At 40.1% G+C, this 23,135-nt stretch overlaps 1 protein-coding gene and 1 pseudogene across 1 annotated transcript; one reads left to right on the top strand and one right to left on the bottom strand.

Moving 5' to 3' along the window:
- Positions 1-1,489: 1,489 nt before the first annotated feature.
- Positions 1,490-22,803, bottom strand: LOC146562131 (leukocyte surface antigen CD53-like). The gene is made up of 8 exons (XM_085293089.1): positions 22,680-22,803; positions 22,170-22,251; positions 20,274-20,462; positions 19,702-19,776; positions 18,211-18,321; positions 17,822-17,929; positions 2,787-2,870; positions 1,490-2,563 (listed from the first exon to the last, which is right to left on the bottom strand). The coding sequence occupies exons 2-8, from the start codon at positions 22,230-22,232 to the stop codon at positions 2,498-2,500; spliced, it is 696 nt and encodes a 231-aa protein (XP_085149215.1). The 5' UTR covers positions 22,233-22,251; positions 22,680-22,803; the 3' UTR covers positions 1,490-2,497.
- On the top strand, positions 10,586-12,521 carry LOC146562132 (uncharacterized; annotated as a pseudogene).
- Positions 22,804-23,135: the final 332 nt, after the last annotated feature.

Genomic DNA, 23,135 nt, shown 5'->3' with positions numbered 1-23,135 from the left:
GCATGTAAAAATATAATATAAGCTCTGGCGAACTTGGTTCTATAGGTCTTAAAGGGTTAAATATGCCACTCCACAACAACACACTCAAAGGATGCCTGAAGCTGAAAGAAGACAGCGATCATAAAAACATCTCAGGAAAAATTGTTGGAGACATCAATCAGGACAAATATCACACCACAGGAGGATGTTGTTAACATGCATTTCTCGCCATGCCAGACTGATAAATCTTCAGCGCAAACGCAAGCATCCTGTGTGGTTCTGCTGCCACAGAGATGCTTTTTAATAAACATCACCTTCATTATCAAAGCTTCCACATGGCCACAGGCATTACATTAATACCTGCCATGTAAGTCAAAAGACAGACACAGTGATCCAGATTGATGCCCGTTGCACTACCGCTATCTATAAATACATTTCTTTATTTCATGCAGTGCCGGTTCACAATTCAGAGATACCTACTTCTTCCTAATCCTACATAATACTCTAAATGATCATCATATTTTAAAGGTCCCATATACTTACCCTTAAAGGGTGATGAGTGGTTTTGCCTTTTTTTTTTAACTTTGCGATGGTACTCTTCAAGACTCCAGCAACAAGACAAGACAACTTGCCTTTGGGATTACATCAGGAAGGGGATCTCCCAAATCAGACATGTGGCACTGCTCTCATTGGTGACCCCTTGTGATAAGGGAGCAGCCGAAAGTAGCAGGAAACTACTCCCATGTCACTTTTAGCAGTTTAACTGTAAGCTGTATTTAGTTGTTTTCAGGGCTAAAAAGTTGCTCTCAGACAGTTGCTCAAAGCCAGCACAAAAATACATAATAAGAAAGACAAAAAAACATTTAAGGGTGACAGATACGTAAAAAATTAAATTAAAAAAAGAGCGAAAGAGAGAGAAAGAAAATCTGGAGGTACGCAAATGTGTTTTTGGAGTATTGTAGTGTTTTTCTTGTTTTGTTTGATTGTTTTGTTATTTGTTAGTGGAGTATGACGGATGTAATGAGAAAAGAAGCTCTGGGAATTCAACTTAATTTACATAGTGCCAAATTACAACAACAGTTGCCTCGATTTATATTGTAAGTTAAAGACCTTACAACAAAGAAAACAGAGAAAACCCCAGCAATCATATGACCCCCTGTGAGCAAATACTAAATACTTAAATACTCTAGGAGCAACAAGTAACCCAGCTGTCTAAAAGCAAAGTGCTCTAATGGGATGATATGGTACCCATGAGGTCTTTAAGATAATTTGGGGCCAATAGTTGGGCCCTACCAAACAAGAACATCCTAAAAATACCAGAGATCTGTGGGTTGGGCTTGCATTCTGACTCATCTCTTAGAAAGTGTACTGGCAGATAAGACAAACGGACACACAAAAAACCCACCATAAATCACAATCAGCATATATATTATTTTATTAAACACATTAAGGGACCATACACAAGTTTAAATGCCCCTCTTTTCAAGAACTACTGGGGAATTCACAGGATAAATCAGCTGGATCAGCTAAACCAGAAAACACATAAACGTGATTAAATAAAGAAATCATAAAAAATTAAAACACTTCACAACTTAAAACTGAGACAACTGTGATTTCTTTATTACCACAGCACACCAGGTTATACATAATTTGATCTTAATGGCACTACCTTAAGAACATTGCTGCAGTCAACTGAGAGTTTCGACCTCATTACAACGTCATGCTAGTTCTTAACCTCATTTACATCCACTTTGTCACTGTCAACCAAAGGTTAGTGTTAGGGGTGAGGGGTAAGCTTTTATCAGAAAAACTGTAATGCCTAAAAGTATGTGACTTCATTTGAAAAGTAACATTGTCTAGCTCACAAAAATATTCCTAATTAGCATGTGGCTAATACTAGTCAACTCACTGATGACCTGGCGGATGTTAAGAGGCTAAACAAGCCTACATGCTGGTTTTAGACAGTCTACCAAACTGAGCTGATAACAGTAGAAGATGGAAGATGCTCTGATTCACTTTAAAAACACCAGGATGTGACGTTAGCCAGGACTTTAATTAGAAGAGAAGCAGGACATTTCTAAGACAGGTGGTGTTGGCTAATTCTTACAGAAGAGGGGGTGAAATGTCAGTACTAAAAACCACTACACTACCTACAAGATTTTGAGTCCTTTTGCTATGGTTTTAGTCTATCTCAAGTCTAACATACAAGGAAGTGGTGAACACCCAGCACTCACAGGGAGAAAATGTCTTGACATCCTACAGGGTTGGAATAGTGCTAACACAATCATGTCATCACTTTTTATCCAATTACATGTCTCCGTATCACATTTAATGATCTGTCACCTCATATGACATTCTTAATGGCGATAATCAGCTAGCTCCCTTTTTGACAGATGGAAATAGCAGCGGATTTTTTGGTGTTCGGAACAGATTAATAAAAAGCTGAGATAGGGAAAAGCATCGTCTTGACATGTGGAAAGTATCTGTGAATTGCAGGTAGAGTTCCTCTGGACCTTTTTCAGTAACCCTGTCCACGTACAGCAAAGCAGCAAAAGAGAGGGAGGGTGATAGACATGCAAAGAAACTGTAAAAAAAAAAAGAGAAGAAGAGCAGAGAAAAAAAGTTGACAATATTCTGTTAAAATCTCATTAGCCAGAAAATGTTTGAGTTTACCCTAAAAATAAAAATAATAAATAAAACAACCCCAACCCTAGACGAATCGCTGATCTGATGGATGTTAAGGTTTCCACTAGTGGACAACACCTGCTGCATTCCTAACTGGCAGCTGTAATGGGGAGAAACTGTACCTGTAAGATAAACATGGAGACCACTCCTGCCGCTGTGCTTAGGTAGTTTTTGGCAAACCAGTCCTGCAGTTTCCCAACACAACCCTGAAAGGCAACATTTTTATGTTTATCCTTTACTCATACACATTACGATACTAAGCATACATGCAATTATACCTCAAGCACAAGAAGAGAAAAAGGGGAAAAATTCTCCGTATGTTTAAGTGAGGAGTGCATGACAAAGTGTTCATATGAATGTCAGGAGCCGAAGTTTCCCACCAGATCAATGCATTCATTTATGCTGTCAGTGGTTTTATTGTTGAGTCTTACTGGTGTAGGTAGTGCATAACACAAAGTCCAAAATGGAAAACTGTGGCACAACATTGATAACTGATACCACACACATATACTGATATCTGTGTAATCATTTATGCTTGATCCTGGATACCATAGCTCCTCAGAGATGCACGATTCCCTGGCATAACTCAGAAACGTGCACCTTAAAACAAATAACCCGCAAGCTACAAGGAAATAGAGTGTCACTAATTTAGATGATTTACACTGAAACCAGTTTATTTCTCTATACAAAAAAATAATTCCCCACAAAGCTAGCACATTTTACTCATCACTGACTGAAGAAATTAAGAACAAGCTTTTCGTTTTTGTTTTTTTTTTTTTTTTTGGGGGGGGGGGTTCCCACATGGTAGCCAGACTGAGAGAGTCAGAGCTCGAGAAGCCAAGCATTTTTTCACCTGAACAAGTAATGTCTTCATGAATTTCTTCACAAATCAATTTTTAACCAACAAGCAGCTCTAAAACAAAGTACACTGTTAGCCTTTGCAGTAATTTCCATAGCTTTGTACTGCAAAATCAACAGTAAAAAACTCTAAAGGATGTTAGCAGTTTAGTACTGTAATTTGCATGTCATTGTGGGAAAATTCCATGAGATTACATTATTTTTATGGTAACTCACTGTACTCATGGAAACAGCTGTAAAATACAGCAAATGTATTAATTGGTGATGTTACTGAGATTATACTATTACACCATCTGGATTTCTGGTGTTTTTTACTGTAGATCTAAGAGTAATTACTTAAATCCTCATTCCGAGTGTATTACCATAAAATGCAATTCATTGTGAGAGTATTATGACATGTAAACTACAATATGCAGCATCATTTTTAACTTAAGGAGTAAGTTGCAGCTACACTAAAATGGAATTTCTTGAATTGAACCTCATATATTAATACATTTATTTGTTTATTCAAACAATGTGAAACATAATTACAGTCCACTTTGTATCAAACAACCAGTCTCACCCTTACAAAAAAAGAATATCAAGTATATTATAAGTAAACTTTAAAAACTTGAAAACAAGGAAGTATACTTTTAGTTCACTTTCTATGTACTTTTATAGATTTTAGACCACATTACATTTAAGCATACTTTAAGTCCAGTTCGAAGTATACAGAAAAGTATAAAAAAAATTGTCTATACTTGTAGTATAGTAGTGCTTGTAGTATACTATGTACGGTAGTATGTAGAGTATTTGAAGTATACCTGAAGTATACTAAGAAGTACAATGAAATACCCAGCTGTCATGATTCGACTGTGTGGCAGGCAGGAGAGGACCCAAACGCAAACTCACGGAGACAAAACGTAAACTCAAAAACACAGCTTTAATGCTGGCAAAGGGTGAAACACAAAAACAGTACTAAACTAAACTGGGAAAGCTAAACATAAAGTATACCAGGAACCACGGGGAGACTCACACACAGCATGAGGGAGACTACGACACTGACAAAGAGAAACACAGGGTTTAAATACACAGAGGGATAACGAGGGAATGAGACACAGAAGGAGGGCACAGCTGGGAGAAATCAGGACTGACGAGACAAGCAAAGCTAGAAACACTCACATGAGGCATGGACCTTCAAAGTAAAACAGGAAACACACTGACTGAATTCTAAAACACGCAAACTTAACAGCAACTGGGGAGACAGAACATAGGAACCTGAAACGTGGTACAAAACATCACAGTGGACATAACATGGAACACAGGGAAGCCATATAACAAAGCCAAAGAGCTAAACCTAAGATAACCATAAATATCTGAGATCCAGGGAAACAAGAAACAGTACATCAAAGGACTCAAAACATAAACCATGATATAAAAGCACAGGATCTCTTCCAAATAAAATAGGAAACATAATGAGACGCAGACATGATAACCGGAACTTGACAATGTAAGACACAGACATGAAACACATGAAGAGCAGGGGAGGCTTAACATGGGTTGGAAACACAAGGGGGAACTAATAAGCAAATGAACATAGGAGGCCTAATGAGCTTAACATACTATACACATTAAGATGAACTAAAACTCAAAACACTGGGTCCTAAGACCCAGGATCGTGACACCAGCATGCATTGTAGTGCTTTAACTGTAAAATTAAAACAACTATGAAACAAATAATTGATGTTTTAAACAAGAATTTGTCACAAATTCTTGTGTAATGTCTTTTACCTTTTGAACAAAGTGGAATGAAAATAATTGTTTAAACCGTGAGTGAAAAGGGTTAATGGTTAATAAACCTCAACTCTAAAATCATTTTCTCACCTGTTTACAATATAATTCTGGTACTTGAACTATGAGTGTAGTTCTCTGCAAAGGAAGCCTTCTGATAGTTGGAACTATCATCTGACTGTCTGGGGAATTGATTGATTTGTTACATGTGAAAAATATGTTTCACCTCCATCGTCCCGATACCCAAAAACTCCAACCCATCTAGCCTCAATGACTACCGCCCAGTAGCACTCACCCCCATCATCACTAAGTGCTTAGAGCAGCTGGTCCTAGCACACTTCAAATCCTTTCTCCCCCCCACCCTGGACCCCCACCAATTTGCATACCGCCAGAACAGGAGCACATAGGATGCAGTCTCCATCGCACTGCACTCTGTCCTCTCACACCTGGACAACAACAACACCTACGCCAGAATGCTGTTTATAGACTTCAGTTCAGCGTTCAATACAATCCACCCCTCACAACTCATCAGGAAACTGACAGACCTGGGCATCAGTTCCCTCATCTGCAAATGGTTACTGGACTTCCTGACCAACCGCCCCCAACATGTCCGGCTGGATAACCGCTGCTCATCTACCATCACAATGAACACCGGTGTACCACAAGGCTGTGTGATGAGCCCTTTCCTCTACTCCCTCTTCACCCACTACTGCAGACCTGCTGATGGTTCCAACACCATCATTAAGTTTGCAGATGACACCACGGTGATTGGCCTCATCAGTGACAACGATGAGGCCGCCTACAGGAAGGAGGTGGATCGTCTGGCTGAGTGGTGCGACACAAACAACCTGCTGCTTAACACCGAGAAGACCAAGGAGCTCATCGTGGACTACAGGAGGAATGCTGACCCACATCCACCCATCCACATTAAGGGGACGGCTGTGGAGCGTGTGAGCAGCTTCAAGTTCCTGGGAGTCCACATCTCCGAGGATCTCATCTGGACGACCAACTGCTCCAAGCTGGTCAAGAAGGCTCACCAGCGCCTCTTCTTCTTGAGGACTCTGAGGAAGAACCACCTGTCCTCAGACATCCTGGTGAACTTCTATCGCTGCACCATCGAGAGCATCCTGACCAACTGTATAACAGTCTGGTACGGGAACTGCTCTGCCTCGCGCCGGAAGGCGTTGCAGAGGGTCGTGAAAACTGCCCAGCGCATCGCCGGAGCACCACTTCCTGCCATAAAAGACATCTACAGGAAGCGGTGTCTGAAAAGGGCTGGGAAAATCATCAAAGACCCCAGTCACCCATCACATGGACTCTTCACCCTCCTGCCCTCTGGGAGGCGCTACAGGAGCCTCCGGACTAAGATCACCATTTCTGTAATATACTTACATATCTATATTATTGCTAATATATATTGTAATATATCTATATCATGGCTAAAGCGCTTCTGGATGGATGCAAACTACATTTCGTTGCCCTGTACCTGTGCATGTGCAATGACAATAAAGTTGAATTCTATTCTATTCTATTCTATTCTATTCTATTCTATTCTAATTACTATGTTTCAATCAGAAGTAAGTCAAATATGAACTAAAAAGTAAATTAACAGTATACTTGGAAGTTTAGTATTGTGTTAGAGTACAGTATATTTTAAGTATACTCTTATAGACTGGAAAGGACATTATGCTAGTACATTTATAGTGAACAAAAAGTACATCTAAAAGCTAATTTCAAGTATACTTCTATATACCGGTACTAAAACGGGGGCCAATATAGTCCCAAGAAACATTAGTAGTATACTTACTAGGTAACGTATACTTTTCCTTTCTATATGTTACATTTAGAGTAATGTTTAAAAGTTACTTCATTTAGCAGGGTGTAGCTTTTTTCTCTTCTTATTCTTTCTTATACTGGAACTTCATTTTTTTCTGCACAAGGTGGTACTTTTAAGACACCTCTGCCTAGCTACAGTGAACTAACCAAAAGTTCACTGAAAAGAATATGCTGTGGTCGTCATTTTACACAAGTTCAGGTGTCACATCCACAAACCTACACCATTAACCAGCATCAGTCCTACAACTTCACTCTTAAATTTAATAAATGCTGGGACAAGCAGAAACTGTATTTTTAGCGGTGCATTTTGTGGCAGGCCAGACTGCTATTAAATGCACTCTCCTATAGAAATAATTCCTTTGTAGCACCACTTTGTCTTGGTTCAGAAGAGATGTCCTGGATATACATGATAATGTAACACGGGTGTTTTTGTTTGTTCATGTTTAGCGCGTTGGGTTGTGTTTTTAAAGCGACTGTTACATTTTTAAGGCGTTTTATGCGACAGGTGTGTGAAGCACTTGTTACACATCTCAATGGGAGAGCCATAGCCGACAACACACCTTTACCTGACGTACAATGTGATGTATGGCGCACACGTCGGGTATTCACTTTCAAAACAACAATGGCGGATAGAAGATAGTGATCGAGGCGGTTAATGCTCCTTTCGCCGGTTGCCAACCATCATTAAATAACAACAAGAAGAAAATATTGATCTGCTTTTCTTAGTTGTACCCGTTTAAGACGCGATTCAGACTCAAACAAAGCTGCAAAGCAGGAGAACAACATGTCCATCAACTATTCTGTGCCACAGTCCCAGTTTGCTGCAGCACAGATTGATGATGAGATGGTGGAAGAACAACAGAGACAATTTACGGACCGTTAAGATGTGCAACTTAGAAGTAGTCAGAGGTAACTGGATGGAGTTCAGTCAGGTTAAATGCACGGTTGATTGGATTATATCTGAAGATTTTATACTATTTGTGACAACTCTGCTAGACTCCAAATTTCTCATCCAATTAATGCGGGAGTATCTCAAAAGTAAATGAAACATCTAAACTTAACACTTTTCCCCTAAAACTGACTGACATGGGACACATTAAAGTTGAATTGGAACCAGCTAATCAGTCTGAAGGTAAGTGTTTTTTCACTTATTCGAGAGAAGTCAGAAATGTGTTCTTATTACTGTTTGTTTTGACTTTTCCGCTACAGTGCCAGGTTATTTTCAATCAAATGCTAAGACAAAATTTCAATATCTATGAATGTGGAGACTCAAAAGACTAGTTAGTAATAGTTGCCGATGAATTTATGAGACTTGATAGAAACATGGACGTTTGCAACAGGTGAATCGGCGAACTAATGGGGTTGCGCCCAAATGCTTAAAGCTGGTAAATGGTCAGTGTTTTCAGGTGTGCTTGTACTACCTGTACAGTGCGGGGTGCTAACTAAGTCAGGCTAAAGTCAGTCAATCGTCGAGCTCGAATATCTTTTCATTTTTGTGCACTGCTCACTTGTCTTTACTGGGCTTTTTGTCGGCACAGATTTTGTGTTCATTGAAGCCTTTTGTGAATAATTTTGATAATTTAAAAACTGGGAATTGATTCCTATACTCTTATTTTGTTTTTGGGGTTGTTGTTTTTTTTGCATTGCATATGTCATTTTGGATAGGTAATTTGTCATTGAAGTTTTTGCAACTAAGTTTACTTGTAAATTTTGTGGCTTCCATGCACGGAAATTTATATTGTTCAGTTTGCATGTTAAAAGCCACAAACATGTAGCTAACTATAGGTTTTCCTGTGGAACTGAGAACTGTCCTGCCAGGTTCAGAACATTTCACTGATTACCTCAGCTGTCAAGTTCCTGGATGTGGGTATGCTGCACAAAACTTCACAGGTCTTTGTGCCCATCTCAGATTTCACATCAATGAAGTATTATGTCCATTTGAAGGCTGCTCTAAATACTTCAGTGTCCGAACATCATTTTCCAGCCATATTTCTCGAAAACATAAGCAGACAGTTCAGCAGTCAAGCCAACAAGAAACTGGTGAAATCATTCAAGAACTTTCACAGAATAATCTCTTAACACTGTACAAAAGGTGTGTTGAAATCTGACAAAAGAAGGAAGACATTTTTCAAAGAAAATTTCAGTTATGTGGAACCCACTCAAATTTTTTTAGGATCTGACAGTACAGGCAAACAGCGTTATTTTCAGTATGTGCCAATTAAAGAAACACTGAAGTCTCTCTTGAGACAACCCACAATACGAGAACAGTACAAACAGTCAAAACTGCGCCGATCACCAGACATGGTTTTAGAGGATGTCTCAGACAGTCAAAATGTCAAGGATAATGCACTTTTACAGCACTATCCATCATTTCTTTCACTCATTCTCTACCAAGATGCATTTGAAGTGGTTAATCCATTAGGGTCTGGCAAAAAGAAACATAAAATCCTGGCAGTGTAAAGGACTCTAGGTGAGATCTTACTACACAACCAGTCCTCTGTTGATGCAATGCAACTTGTTCTGCTTTGCAGGGACACTGACTTCAAAACTTTTGGCCATAACAAAGTTTTGAAGTCTTATTGCAGACCTTAAAGATATGGAAGAGACAGGGGTTCTGGTAGAGGATGGAACCATAATGAAGATAGCTTTGATAGCCATCTTAGGAGACAATCTGGGCTCCCACTGCATAGGTGGTTTCACTGAGAATTTCAGCTGCAGCAAACATTTTTGCAGATACTGCTTAATTGACAGGGAAAGTTTTATCAGTGATCTACTATCACTTGGACAAAAAAGAATAGCTGATAAGTATAAGGACAGTGTTGAGGTCCTCTCTACAAGTGTCCACTTGGTTGTGAATGGCATTAAATTTGACTCCATGTTTAATTCACTGAAGTATTCCCATGTGTGCTCTGGGTTACCTCCATGTTTGTGCCATTATTTATTTGAAGGAGTGGTTTCCAGTCACTTGTCACTATATATTGATACCCTTGTGCAAGTGGAAGGGCATTTCACATACAACCAGATAAACAGAGCAATTGTACAGTTCAAACACGTAGGAAGTGATGCTTTAAGTAAGCCATGTGAGGTGAAAACAGGGCAGAGGCTGGGGGGTTCAGCAGCACAGAACTGGTGTCTTCTACGACTTCTGCCTCTGTACATTGGTGAAAAGATAAAACGTCCTGTGGATAGTGAGGTTTGGCAGTTATGCCTTAAACTTAGAGACATTGTTGATCTTGTATGTGCCCCCAAAATAAGTCACAATGACATTTGCCCTGCTGCATCAGCTGAAACATCAAGCCATCCACCTCACCCCTCCTCCTCCACGTCCACCACTATGTACAACCATTACTCCAGCTCTTGGGTCTCACACTTACAGATTCCTTGGGAATGATTTCCACTCCAACTGTTGCATGAAATCACAAGAGGAGACAGAGGTCATCCAGAGGACAGGAAAAGTATGGTTAGAATTGTTGTGGAGGCCATGCAAGTTCACTGCTGAAACCCTAAATGTGCATCTTGTGAAGAAGTTGCTAAAATCATTGTAAACAGATACCCTCAAACATTTGCAGATTTTACTGAAAAGGGAGAAAGACTGGGTTGTGGACATTATTCACTACTAAGAAGCATCAAATCTAGAGTTGAACATGTTAATCAAGATAATGCAACACATAGACTTCGTCAAACAAAGAGAACCAGGAATGAGGAAGATTGCAGTCCCAACAGTAATGCAACCCCACCTAAAAAAGTGAGATGCCTATGGTTTTATTAATTGGCAGCCAGTTGAACTTCCTGAGGGGGAAACGCCAGCTTCTTTAGAGGAAAAGAAACACATCTTGTTTACAATTTTTAATTCACAAGGCCCTGGAGCTGTGGAGAGACCTGATGTGGATGACTTCATGTGCCTCACATATATTTCAGCTTATCAACAGTTGTCTCTCACCTTCAGTAGCTGAAATTCAGGAGCAGTGGCTATTCTTGTTTACTGGGAAAGGTCTTTCGAACCACTTTTACAAACTCACAGGCATCGATATCAGTGAGCGCTTAGGTCAGGCCCTCATAACCAAAGGCAGAAGGATTATTAACTATTTCTCCAGCCAGAAGCTCAAATAGAAACTTGGTATAAGGACACTCATCCAGCAGATAGAAAGTGAGGGAGTTTTGACCAACAACAAGGTTGGCATAGCAGCCATACTTCTCATGGTGAAGTATGACAAGGAAGACGAAGACTCCCTCTTTGTCTTAGCAGATGTAAACTTTTTTCATACAGCTCTAGGTTTAATGCTGTTGCTTGCTGTCCTGTTTTTTTTTTTTTTGTTACATAAAATGTCCTGGTCCTTTTTCTGGCAGGAAACTACCAGGATGTCTCTTGAATCAGAGAGCAACCTGCCAATCACCCCTAAGTCATTTTTTAAATAGAACTGATTAGACCATATTACAAATTCTGTTTGGCACAGAAGCTTTTCATGGACACAGGTATCCAGTCTCTGTTTTGTTAGCTCAAATTTCTGTAATTTCCTTTATAAACCAAGGTTGTTGGACATGTGTCTCAGTGAATCCAGCTAAGTAACAATATCAAATTTCACATTACATATTACTGATCAACATGGTAGTCTAGCTACATTAACAGCAGAAATACTGAAGTCAATACTGTAAAGTTCAACAGCAGCACAAACTATAAACTCCAAAATAATCATACAGTTGATTCATCTCTGGTAATTTAATTGGGCTGAGTCTTTGTTAGGTGTGTTTAATGTGCAGAATAATTCCCAATTATGTGCAATTATAATATGTTAAAACGGACTTATGTACATAAGGTCACTGATAATTAACTGTACGTAGCTATTTGCTTTACGACTATCTAGACAGTGTGAAGAAGTGAAGTATTGAAATTATTTTATGTTGCATAATGACAATGTTGCCCCTATGCATTTAAGGACAAAATTTAATGACTGCCACCTGCTGGATGGTGAGTGCAGAGGGGCGTGTAATTGTTGAGCTTGACAGAGAGAACACCTTTGCTGATGCGATGTCAGTCTTCTTTGGTTCATTCTATGTATTGAACCTGGAATACCAGGAGTCAGTGTGTGCAACATTGGAACTAATTCAGAGGTATGTTTGAACAGTTAGCTAATAGTGATAGATGATGAGTAAATTATCCCTAAGTAACTCAACTTATTTCAAATCTCAACTTACTGTATGTTGCTATTTATTATGGCATGTTTTAAGGTTTTTTTGTAAGGATAAATCCTGAAGAGGGAACAAAATGTACCTCCAAGGTTGGGACAAGCAGAAAGACTGGGACCACTGTGAAGCGAAAGGTTGTTCACATTAACCCTCATGTCACAACTTTCCTCCAGCGGCTTACTGAATTTGAGTGGAAAACTTCAAATTAGATAACTGTTGTTGCCATTTATAGTGAATTTCTTATATAATTTAAGTGAACAATGTGTTGTTACCTGTGTCTCCACAGACGATCCATGGCCCATGCTTTCTGGACATTTACACGAGTCGAACAACAATGAAGACAAGCTCTCTCGCCATCTTGCAAGAAGCTGTCTCTGTCCAATAGGTTTTTTTTCCCTTCTTTTACCCGTTTGTTAAAAATTATTTCAGCTACTTACACTTTAATTGTCACATGTATTGGCTCACCCTACAAATCAATGAACTCAGTCCACAAAGCAAGGTCAAGGTTCAGTGCAGGTCAGTCAAGTTCCTTCACACCACACACGCTCATCCATGTCCTTGTTGACCCTGCTTTGTGCATTGATTTGGTGGTGTGAGCCAGTATTTTGGACAGTGTATATAAAGGCAGAAGTGTGGGGCTTGATATTATATTCATTACAATTTAGTTTATTTGTATGGTGCCAACTTCACATTGTAGGTTTAAGACCCTACAAAATATAACTAAGAAAACCCAACACTTGAACATATGTTGTCTGCCATGATATGGATATGACATAATATCGTTATTGTTTGTATTTTAACTCAAAAGTACAGTTTTTAAATTTAAAGCTGCTGAAACAAGAAAATAATAAAAAAAATCTATCTGATCGAGAAATCACTCATCTTTGGAAAAGAGAGTTTATTACAGAGAAATGGCTCTTTCCAAAATAAAAGCTATACTATACGCTTCTTCTGGGCTATATTCTCTGCAGCATATTAAACATATCAGGTCCCCATAAGGAGAATCATGTGCTAACGGCTGTCTAAATTACTCGGATAAAGTTTGTAGCATGCGTGCGTGTTGTTTTTGTCTGCTTCCTGTCTTTGCACTAGGATGATGTTGGCGTAAATGTGCAATCATACTCGTTGTGTTCCCACTAGTGCTGTCAGCGTTAATCTCGTTAAAATGAATGATCGATCTGAATGAGGGTGGGGGAGGTTCAATTTCGGGTAGCGTTGAGGCAATTGCCATGTTGCAACGAGCTTCTGTCTCGCTAGCTTGCCCCCCCCCCCCCCCCCCCCCCCCCCCCCCGACACACACACACACACACACACACACACACACACACACACACACACACAAGAGCACGCTCCGCTCAGTGGATCTGCGCTCGACAGTGCAGCCTAGGCAGAGTAGTGGAACTCAGATCCACCGAGCTCTCAACACAGACAGCATCGTCAGAAGAAAAGTTGATAAAATAAATTTAAAAATTTGTATTGTTCGATACATATGCGTACCGAACCGAAAGCACTGCATCGAACGGTTCAATACCGATACAAGTATCGTTTCACCCCCCTTATATATATATATATATATATATATATATATATATATATATATATATATATGAACAGGCACATGGGTCAATACATGAGCGAGACACAGAAAGGAATTGGCAAAAATACCAGAGGCGCAAAACACCAGCTACTGGTAGACAGAACAGTCAGCCGAGACTGCAAGACCAGACTGACCAACCTGTGCACTGCCTGGATTGATTACAAGAAGGCCTATGACTCAATGCCCCACAGCTGGATACTGGAATGCCTAGAATTGTACAAGATCAATGGGACCCTAAGAGCCTTCATCAGGAACTCAATGGGGATGTGGCGTACTAGAGGCCAACTCCAAGCCCATAGCACAAGTCACCATCAAGTGCGGGATCTACCAAGGAGATGCTCTGTCCCCACTGCTGTTCTGCATAGGCCTGAACCCCCTCAGTGAGATCATTAACAAGACTGGCTACGGATACCGACTACGGAACGGAGCAGTTGTCAGCCACCTCCTGTACATGGATGACATCAAGCTGTATGCCAAGAGTGAACGAGACATCGATTCACTGATCCACACTACCAGACTATACAGCAATGACATTGGAATGTCGTTCGGACTGGAGAAGTGTAGTCGGATGGTAACAAAGAGAGGGAAGGTAGTCAGAACTGAGGGGATTGAACTACCAGAAGGCAACATTGCAGACATAGAGGACAGTTACAAGTACCTGGGGATCCCGCAGGCGAATGGGAACCATGAAGAGGCCGCTAGAAAGGCTGCAACCACCAAGTACCTGCAGAGGGTCAGGCAAGTCCTGAGGAGTCAGCTGAATGGTAAGAACAAGATCCGGGCCATCAACACGTACGCCCTGCCCGTGATCAGGTACCCTGCTGGGGTAATAGGCTGGCCAAAGGAGGAGATAGAAGCCACTGACATAAAGACAAGAAAGCTCCTTACCATGCATGGAGGGTTTCACCCCAAGTCCAGCACCCTGAGGCTGTACGCTAAGCGGAAGGAAGGGGGCCGGGGACTGGTGAGTGTCAGCACCACAGTCCAGGATGAAACAATGAACATCCAAGAATACATTGGGAAGATGGCCCCAACTGACCGAGTGCTCAGTGAATACCTCAGGCAGCAGAAACCCAAGAAAGAGGAGGGAGACGAGGAACCATCATGGAAGGACAGGCCCCTGCACGGTATGTACCACCGGCAGATAGAGGAGGTGGCTGATATCCAGAAATCCTACCAGTGGCTGGACAAAGCTGGACTGAAAGACAGCACAGAGGCACTAATCATGGCAGCACAAGAACAAGCTCTGAGTACAAGATCCATAGAGGCTGGGGTCTATCACACCAGGCAAGACCCCAGGTGCAGGCTGTGTAAAGATGCCCCTGAGACAATCCAGCACATAACAGCAGGGTGCAAGATGCTAGCAGGCAAGGCATACATGGAACGCCATAACCAAGTGGCTGGCATAGTGTACAGGAACATCTGTGCTGAGTATAACCTGGAAGTCCCGAGGTCAAAATGGGAGATGCCCCCAAGGGTGGTGGAGAATAACCGAGCTAAGATCCTGTGGGACTTCCAGATACAGACGGACAAAATGGTGGTGGCTAACCAACCGGACATAGTGGTGGTAGACAAACAGAAGAAGACGGCCGTAGTGATCGATGTAGCGGTTCCGAATGACAGCAATATCAGGAAGAAGGAGCACGAGAAGCTGGAGAAATACCAAGGGCTCAGAGAAGAGCTCGAGAGGATGTGGAGGGTGAAGGTAACGGTGGTCCCCGTGGTAATCGGAGCACTAGGTGCAGTGACCCCCAAGCTAGGCGAGTGGCTCCAGCAGATCCCGGGAATAACATCGGAGATCTCTGTCCAGAAGAGCGCAGTCCTGGGAACAGCTAAGATACTGCGCAGGACCCTCAAGCTCCCAGGCCTCTGGTAGAGGACCCGAGCTTGAAGGATAAATATATATATATATATATATATATATATATATATATATATATAAATAAATAAATAAATGATACATTTATACAATACAATTTTTTTTGGAACCCTCCAGTCTCTTACAGTATGTTACTGTTTCCTGAAATTATGGTAAATTACGACCTGTTAAACAGTAAATGACCGCCTGTAGGAACACGGTATCCTCTAGCAGAGATGAATATTTTTGGCACTGATGATGCGTGATAACGGTAAGTTACTGGTAAATATCTTGCAGTTTATTACCTTGCAGCGGGCTTACAGTGACATACCATGAATAAACGGTAGTATACCAATTTCTTAATCACAGTATGATGTTACTTTGTTGACGTAATTTACGACATAACGACATAACGACATAACGGTGTCACTCGCCAGTGAGATACTGTAAAAAAAGCTACGGTGCGTTACCATAATTTGTCCAGGAGTATTATACCACAACAGCAAAAAGCGGTATCATCCTGCAGAACGGTAAGCTACCGTAACACGGCGTCACGGTATGACGCTGGCAACAGTGACGCCAGTATGTTACCGTAAAGTGGAAACAAAAAGTCTAACAGTGTACAGTGTGCTGGAATTCCTCCACAATGATGTGAGAGAATGATAAAGCCTTCTAAATAAAGACTAAAAGACCTTGCAGTATAATTAAAACGTCATTACCAGTGAAACATTAAAGCAGCGGTCCCCAACCCCCGGGCCTCGGACCGGTACCGGTCTGTGAGTCGTTTGGTACCGGGCCACGAGAGTTGAGGCTCATGTGTGAAATGTATGGTTTTCAGGGTTTTTATCGGTTTTCAGCGTTATTTTGTTATCGTTTTTATCGTTTACTCGGTTTTCCTGGGTCTTTTCACGTGTGTTATGAATAAATTTTCTTTTTTTCGGTACCGGTACTAGTTTTATTTTGTTGTATTTATCCGCGACACCTTAAAGGCCGGTCCATGAAAATATTGTCGGGCATAAACCGGTCCTTGGTGCAAAAAAGGTTGGGGACCGCTGCATTAAAGAGAAACCAGATTAACCAGATCATAAAAACACTGTTATTAGAACTGTAAATCAGATGAAATTAACGATTGTAGATTTTTTCAGTTTTTTTCACAACTGAATGTTGGTCAAATTCATATGTTTGTGTAAGACAATGTGGGATGTGTTTAAGCGTTATCATTAGAGAGAGCAGATCTGGAATTGGGGTTTAGCTTTAAACAAACACAAACTATATTGGTTGAAGTTTGGAATTGTTATTGATGAATTAATATGCTGTAATTTATCTGAAAGCAACATTCCCAAATTCTTAATGTATATCCTTTTTTTTTTTTTTTTTTTTTTAAATGACATCAGAAACAGCAGTATGCGACATTACGTGATGGCAGAGCTTCAGTTCATCCTTTGTCATTTTTTTTTTTTTTTTTTAATAAATAGGACAGGGGGAATGAATGAGAGAAAGAGGGGGAGAGAAAGAAGGAAAACCAAAGGGGAGAAGAGACGGTGAGAAGGGGGGGGAAGAGAGAGAAAAAAAAAAAGAACTCCTGGGTCACCTGTATGGAGAAAAAAAAAAAACAAACAAAAAAAAACAAACAGAGGAGACAGCAAACAACAAAGAGCAACATAATAATAGAGAAAACAAAGCACCATCACAATAAACTAGCTAGTCATAGATATCAATATTTACTAAATAATAAACGATATTGTGCAGCACGCAAGATAGACAGCGCACAGTGTGCTTTGAGGTAGCAGCCAAGAAAGCTTTAGTCCGCGTCTGTGAATACCCATGTGTCTTAATGTATATCCAAAATGGAAATTGTTTTTATCGTCTCATGAAACTCCTGTGTTACCTTTTTTCTGGAACAACTACTACTTCACCTGTTCTTTTGTCTACTTTGAAAATCTTTTTTAAAAACACCCCTTTTTCTGCTACATTCTTTGTTAAACGTGTGTTCACCTCAATGAAACTAAAGTCTTTTAAAAACAGTGTTTTATGGTTTGATAATGTAAACTAACCTCTTGCCAGTTGGGCTGGTCAGTGACGTTACAAGGGTCCAGAGTACAACAGGATATTGGGACATTTCCCCCCCAGTCTGCCACACCGTGGACTCCACAGCACTTAAACTGTACAAAACACAACACTCGGGTTCAGTGGAGTAAACATGTCTGCTATCTGAGCAGGGAAAGGCACAAAATGATTTCCTATTCTGTTTATATCCAGTTCCATATATTTATTCTTTAACTCAATATTCATAGTATTACATTTAATGCTACAAGTTTCTACTTCAATGAGCCTGTTTTTCTGAGTTTGATGATTCAGTGTTAATATGAGCAGTGTTTAGCTTTAAATGGTGGAGCAGGACATGCATGATTAATCTGACAGAGGAAAGCAGCTTATCATTTACCAGATACTGGATGGCATCAAAGTCATCTTTGAGTGTCTGATTTTCTCCTGGACCCGATATCTTGTAGACCTCCAAGCTGTGCATCAGATCTTTCTCAAAGTATGTGCCAATCTGCATGACAGAAAGGAAGCGAAAGAACAGAAATATACTGGAGCCTACTGGACATGAACAAAAACAGTGTTTAGATACAAGTGGGGATAAATAGCAGTACCAAATCAAACCAAACAAGCAAAAAAGTCAAAAAATGCGAGAACATATGCCGTAAGTCTGGAGAATGAACTTAGCTCCTTGGTTAATTAGTATGTCCATCCACATAGAAACTAAGTATACAACACTTCAGTATGTGATGGACTCTTTCTTCAGCTTTTCCAATATTGTAATAACAGGCCAATCAATGTGTTTGAGATGTGGCACTCAACAGATTCTCAATCTAAGAAATAATTCCACAACAGTAAAGTATGCCCTTGTTTTGAAGTAGTAAACTTTGAAACTTTATTTTTTCATTTTCAACTTTAAGCATACAGTTTTTATGTTTTGGTGGCTGTTAAAATTAAAGTTATATTTAAATAAATTGTACAAAATACCTGACCAAACCTGAAGACCCAGTGGCAATATTTGCTTTGGATAGGACTTTAATTCAGTCCAGTTCCATGTTGTCCTGTTTACTACACTATAAGTAGCAGCAGTGCAGCTGGAGGAAGCTAACAGCACTTAGTTTTTCATGAGTGCAATGCTAACAGCTTGTCTTTTTGTATATTGTGCTTTATGCTTAACTACAAATGCGGTGAAGTGAGCTGACACAGCTAACTCACCCTATTACTTTCTGTTACTTGTGTCTCTTAATACTTGCCGGGAAGCTTTTGTTCCACTTAAGGTAACACTATGTGACAATAAGTAGAATAGGTGGTTCCGATTATGTAGCACAGGTGGTTTTATCAATGGCTTCTCCAGTCTGCAAACCCTAAACTGTCCCTTATGCTTCACTGGCATGTAAATATGTGCAAAATAGATTTTAAAAAGAGCTTACAAGTGTGTGAATGATTGAATCTGGCTCGTAGTGTAACAACACTCTAAGACATTTATGAGACTAAACAATTTAATAGAATTCACACCTAGTTTTGACGTCAGCACTGGATGTGGGCATCATGGTAACTTGGCATTAAAGGGGTAATCATCATGGGACAAAAAACAACCACTCAATAGGCCATGTGAACTTGCTAGCAGCATGAACCAAGCTAGACAGCTTATAGAGGTGAATAAAGTGCATAGATTTTCTTTATTATGGTTCTGTTGCCATTATTTGATACATTTTATGCTACAAATTTTGTCAAAATATCAAACCCGATATTGTGCTACACATAAAGTAATCATTCTTTTCCTCTGGTTTTGGTTTCACAACTGGAAAAAATTGGATTGGTGTACTTCTAATAGAAACCTTTAAATAACCTGGTATATGTATACACATATGGATACAGATAGTGACTGTCCTACCTCTCTGTTGTAGACAAAAAACACACAGGCCATGGCCAGCTCCACAGATATCAGGAAGGACAGCAGGACATAAAACTGTGTGGGTGAAAATGGGACACCACATGACTACATTTGCATCTTCTCAGCTAATTTCAGTGTACTGTATTTGCATTCATTCAAACTAAATGCAAAGCTCATTAAAAGCATAGTTATGCTAATTTAATAATGGATTGTATTTATATAGCGCTTTTCAGTGCCCTCAAAGCGCTGTACAATTCCACTATTCATTCACTCTCACGTTCACACACTTGTGGAGGCAACTACAGTTGCCCTGGGGCAGACTGACAGAAGCAAGGCTGCCATGTCACGCCATCGGCCCCTCTGGCCAACACCAGTAGGCGGTAGGTGAAGTGTCTTGCTCAAGGACACAACGACCAAGACTGTCCGAGCCGGGGCTTGAACCGGCAACCTTCCGGTTACAAGACGAACTGCCAACTCTTTGAGCCACGATCGCCTACTATAAAGTTCATCATTATTTTATAGTAACTCATTAAAAATCTCTGGGCGACATTGAGTCACTGCTTCATACTCACGCTTATGAGCATGCAGCGGTTCTCCCTCATGCCTCCAACCACTCCCAAGTAGCACACACAGGTGGCAATGGTACCAGTGACCACCAGAGTGTTGGCAGGGTAGACTGGCCAGAAGGAGGTGACTAGAGAGGCAAACCTGGAGTGCATCATCATGAATTCACCAAAGGCCACCACAAAGGTGTTGCTTAGCTTCACCATAGCAAACAAACACACATACACACATAAATAGGACAAGAGACATGTCACATTATTATTCTGAATTTGAGTCTATGTGGGTTTGCCTATATGGACTAAAACTGAATTTACACTCAAAATCAAGAAAGTTTGGATTTTAATTTAGTCTCCCAAATAAAAAAACAGCAGACGTCTGATGTTAGACAGAATCGTCAACTTATGACACACTGACTCACATCTAGAGCGAAGTAAACACTATATATGCAACTAGGAAAATGATACACTTCTCACAGCTTGTATTTATTTCTATTTATTTATGAAATGTTGCCTAGAGCCTTATTTTTGATTTTCTTTATATACAGAAAGTAATTTCCATCATAAACTAAACAAAATGGTGCATTAACATTTACAAGACATGAAACGCTGTGTTTGGCCCCGAGACCCACCATAAAATACTGAACATGTTGTAAAGACAAATAAGAAGACTGACAACTGATTTATGGAAGTAGCTAAGGAGATATTTACATAAGACACACACTACTGTACAATTTAAGCTGCTTGTATTCAGTATACTAATTTATATGTCTTTGCATAGTGTATTTTTACTTTTAGTTTTTTTTTGTTTGTTTAGTTTAAAATGAAACACTGGAGCATTATGGGTGCATTACAGAGGTCCCTCGCTACACGCGGTTCACCTTTCTCGGTCTCGCTGTTTCGCGGATTTTTTTGTGCAATTTTGCATGCTTTTTTTTTTTTTTTTTTTTTTTACAGCGTATTGTGTTCTGCGTTCTGATTGGCTGTAAACCAATCGATCTCATGCCGTGTCTCCTGTACAGTACAGAATGCGTTCAGCTTGTCAAATTTACCTAAATCTTCGATCGCTAGCAGTGTGACTCTGAAGTACTGTACTGTATGTTTGTTTGCAAGTTTTCTCCAACAAACACAAAAATATCGACGAAACGTTTTGCACCGTCAAAGGCATCTGCAGGTGCCTTTGGTTTCATTCTATAATACTGGACTTCTTTTTATACGAAGGTTTGAACTTTTAGAGTGTTTAAACCATTGAGAAAAGTGGGGAAATGTTCGAGCCTCTCGGAGAAAAGTGTATAAAGTGTGTAGTAATGGGGTTTTACAGCCATAAAACATCTATAATAATTGTTGTTGTTGTTTTAAAATTAGATACCTCGCGGATTTCGCCTATTGTGGGTTATTTACTACCGTGATAAACGAGGGACCACTTTATTTCCATCACAAGTAAAAACTTTGAACGTTTGATCGGAGCCTAAAATGGTACTTTAATCCCCTCTTGTGGTCAAACGTAATCAAGTGCATGCCTGTGGAAATTAAATGGTGCTCCTGACTGATAACAATTGCAAATGAATGCGCAATGTTCAAGAACTGTGGCACCACATTTACAAGTAGAAGGTAGTTCCAGCTGCTCCCTTATTTCCCAAGGGCTGGTCACAGCAGATGGATATGCATGTTGATGTGGCACAGATTTTACCCCGAATGCCCTTCCTGACACAACACTCCCCCATTTTGTTGGACAAGGTAGGCAACTACTATCTGTCTATCTATCTATAACTATTTACCATAATGTGTATCTATAAATGTGTATACTGTAAGTGTGCTATGTCATCTGACTGGAACTGGTAATTCACAGTTACATGACAACCCATGTTTTCTGTAGTCTGGGTGGGTCTCTTACCCCAACGTACCTACCCAGCAGAGGAAGTGCAGAGCTGTCACCAGAGATTTCAGGCAGTTCACACAGGCGCTAGTCATCCTTACTGATAATCTTCCTCTGTCAGAGTTTGTCACATTTATTACCATAAAATACAAAATGACACTTTAGATTAGTCTCACTAATGGGCTTAAATGTTTGAGACATAATACTGCTATAGACAGTTACTGTTTACAGTACACTTTTGTTTGATGTGACAACACTGACCCTTAAGTCACAATGGACACCTGTGCTCTGTTTAGGCTCCTGTTAATCATTGTTATCTGCTCTTATCTCCACATTAACCATTTGTTGCAAGTTTGTATCTAAATGGGATTGTGTGACAGCAGCTCACAGCACAGCACAAAACCTTCACTTGTAACCAAATTTCCATATCTTGTGCTTCCTAATTTATTACAAACATGTAAATAAATTCAAATGAAATGATAAATTCAGACACTAATTTTGTGGTTGAGATAACAAACCAATTGAATAATCTAAGGACCTACCTTGACTAATCTGTATCCAGCAATATCTCTGTGACAGACGTGTGTGAGCAGTAGCCCAGCGTTGCTTCTCTCATTGCCAGGGTTAACTAACAATAAGGAGGAAGGAAAACTAACTAAAAGGGTGTGGAAGGGCAGTTGACATACTGGGTAGATACACCCAGTATGTCAACTGCCCTTCCACAACAACATTAAAGAGGAGGGGCATTCACGCCTGGCAAGAGAGAGGTCTGTAATAAAATACATTTTGAAAAAATAACAAAACTGTTGAAAGACAGTTGAATTTACTTTGAAAAACACTAACCATATCACAGTCTCAGGTGAAGCAGATTTTCATCAATGACCTCTTGAATTTGCTGGACTCATTTTTTGCTTAGAGGAAAATCCATGGCAATATGCCATCACTTTGCTTCACTGCAGAAATGCAATTAGTCAGAGGCTAAAATTGGATTTTCCAGG

Source organism: Mchenga conophoros, linkage group LG12, assembly GCF_057382185.1.
Source record: "Mchenga conophoros isolate Kocher_MC1m ecotype Shallow Benthic linkage group LG12, M_conophoros_male_GT1.1, whole genome shotgun sequence".
In the NCBI taxonomy this organism is placed as follows: Eukaryota; Metazoa; Chordata; class Actinopteri; order Cichliformes; family Cichlidae; genus Mchenga; species Mchenga conophoros.
The sequence above is the reverse complement of the archived record's forward strand: the minus strand, read 5'-3'. Positions and strand labels throughout refer to the sequence as shown.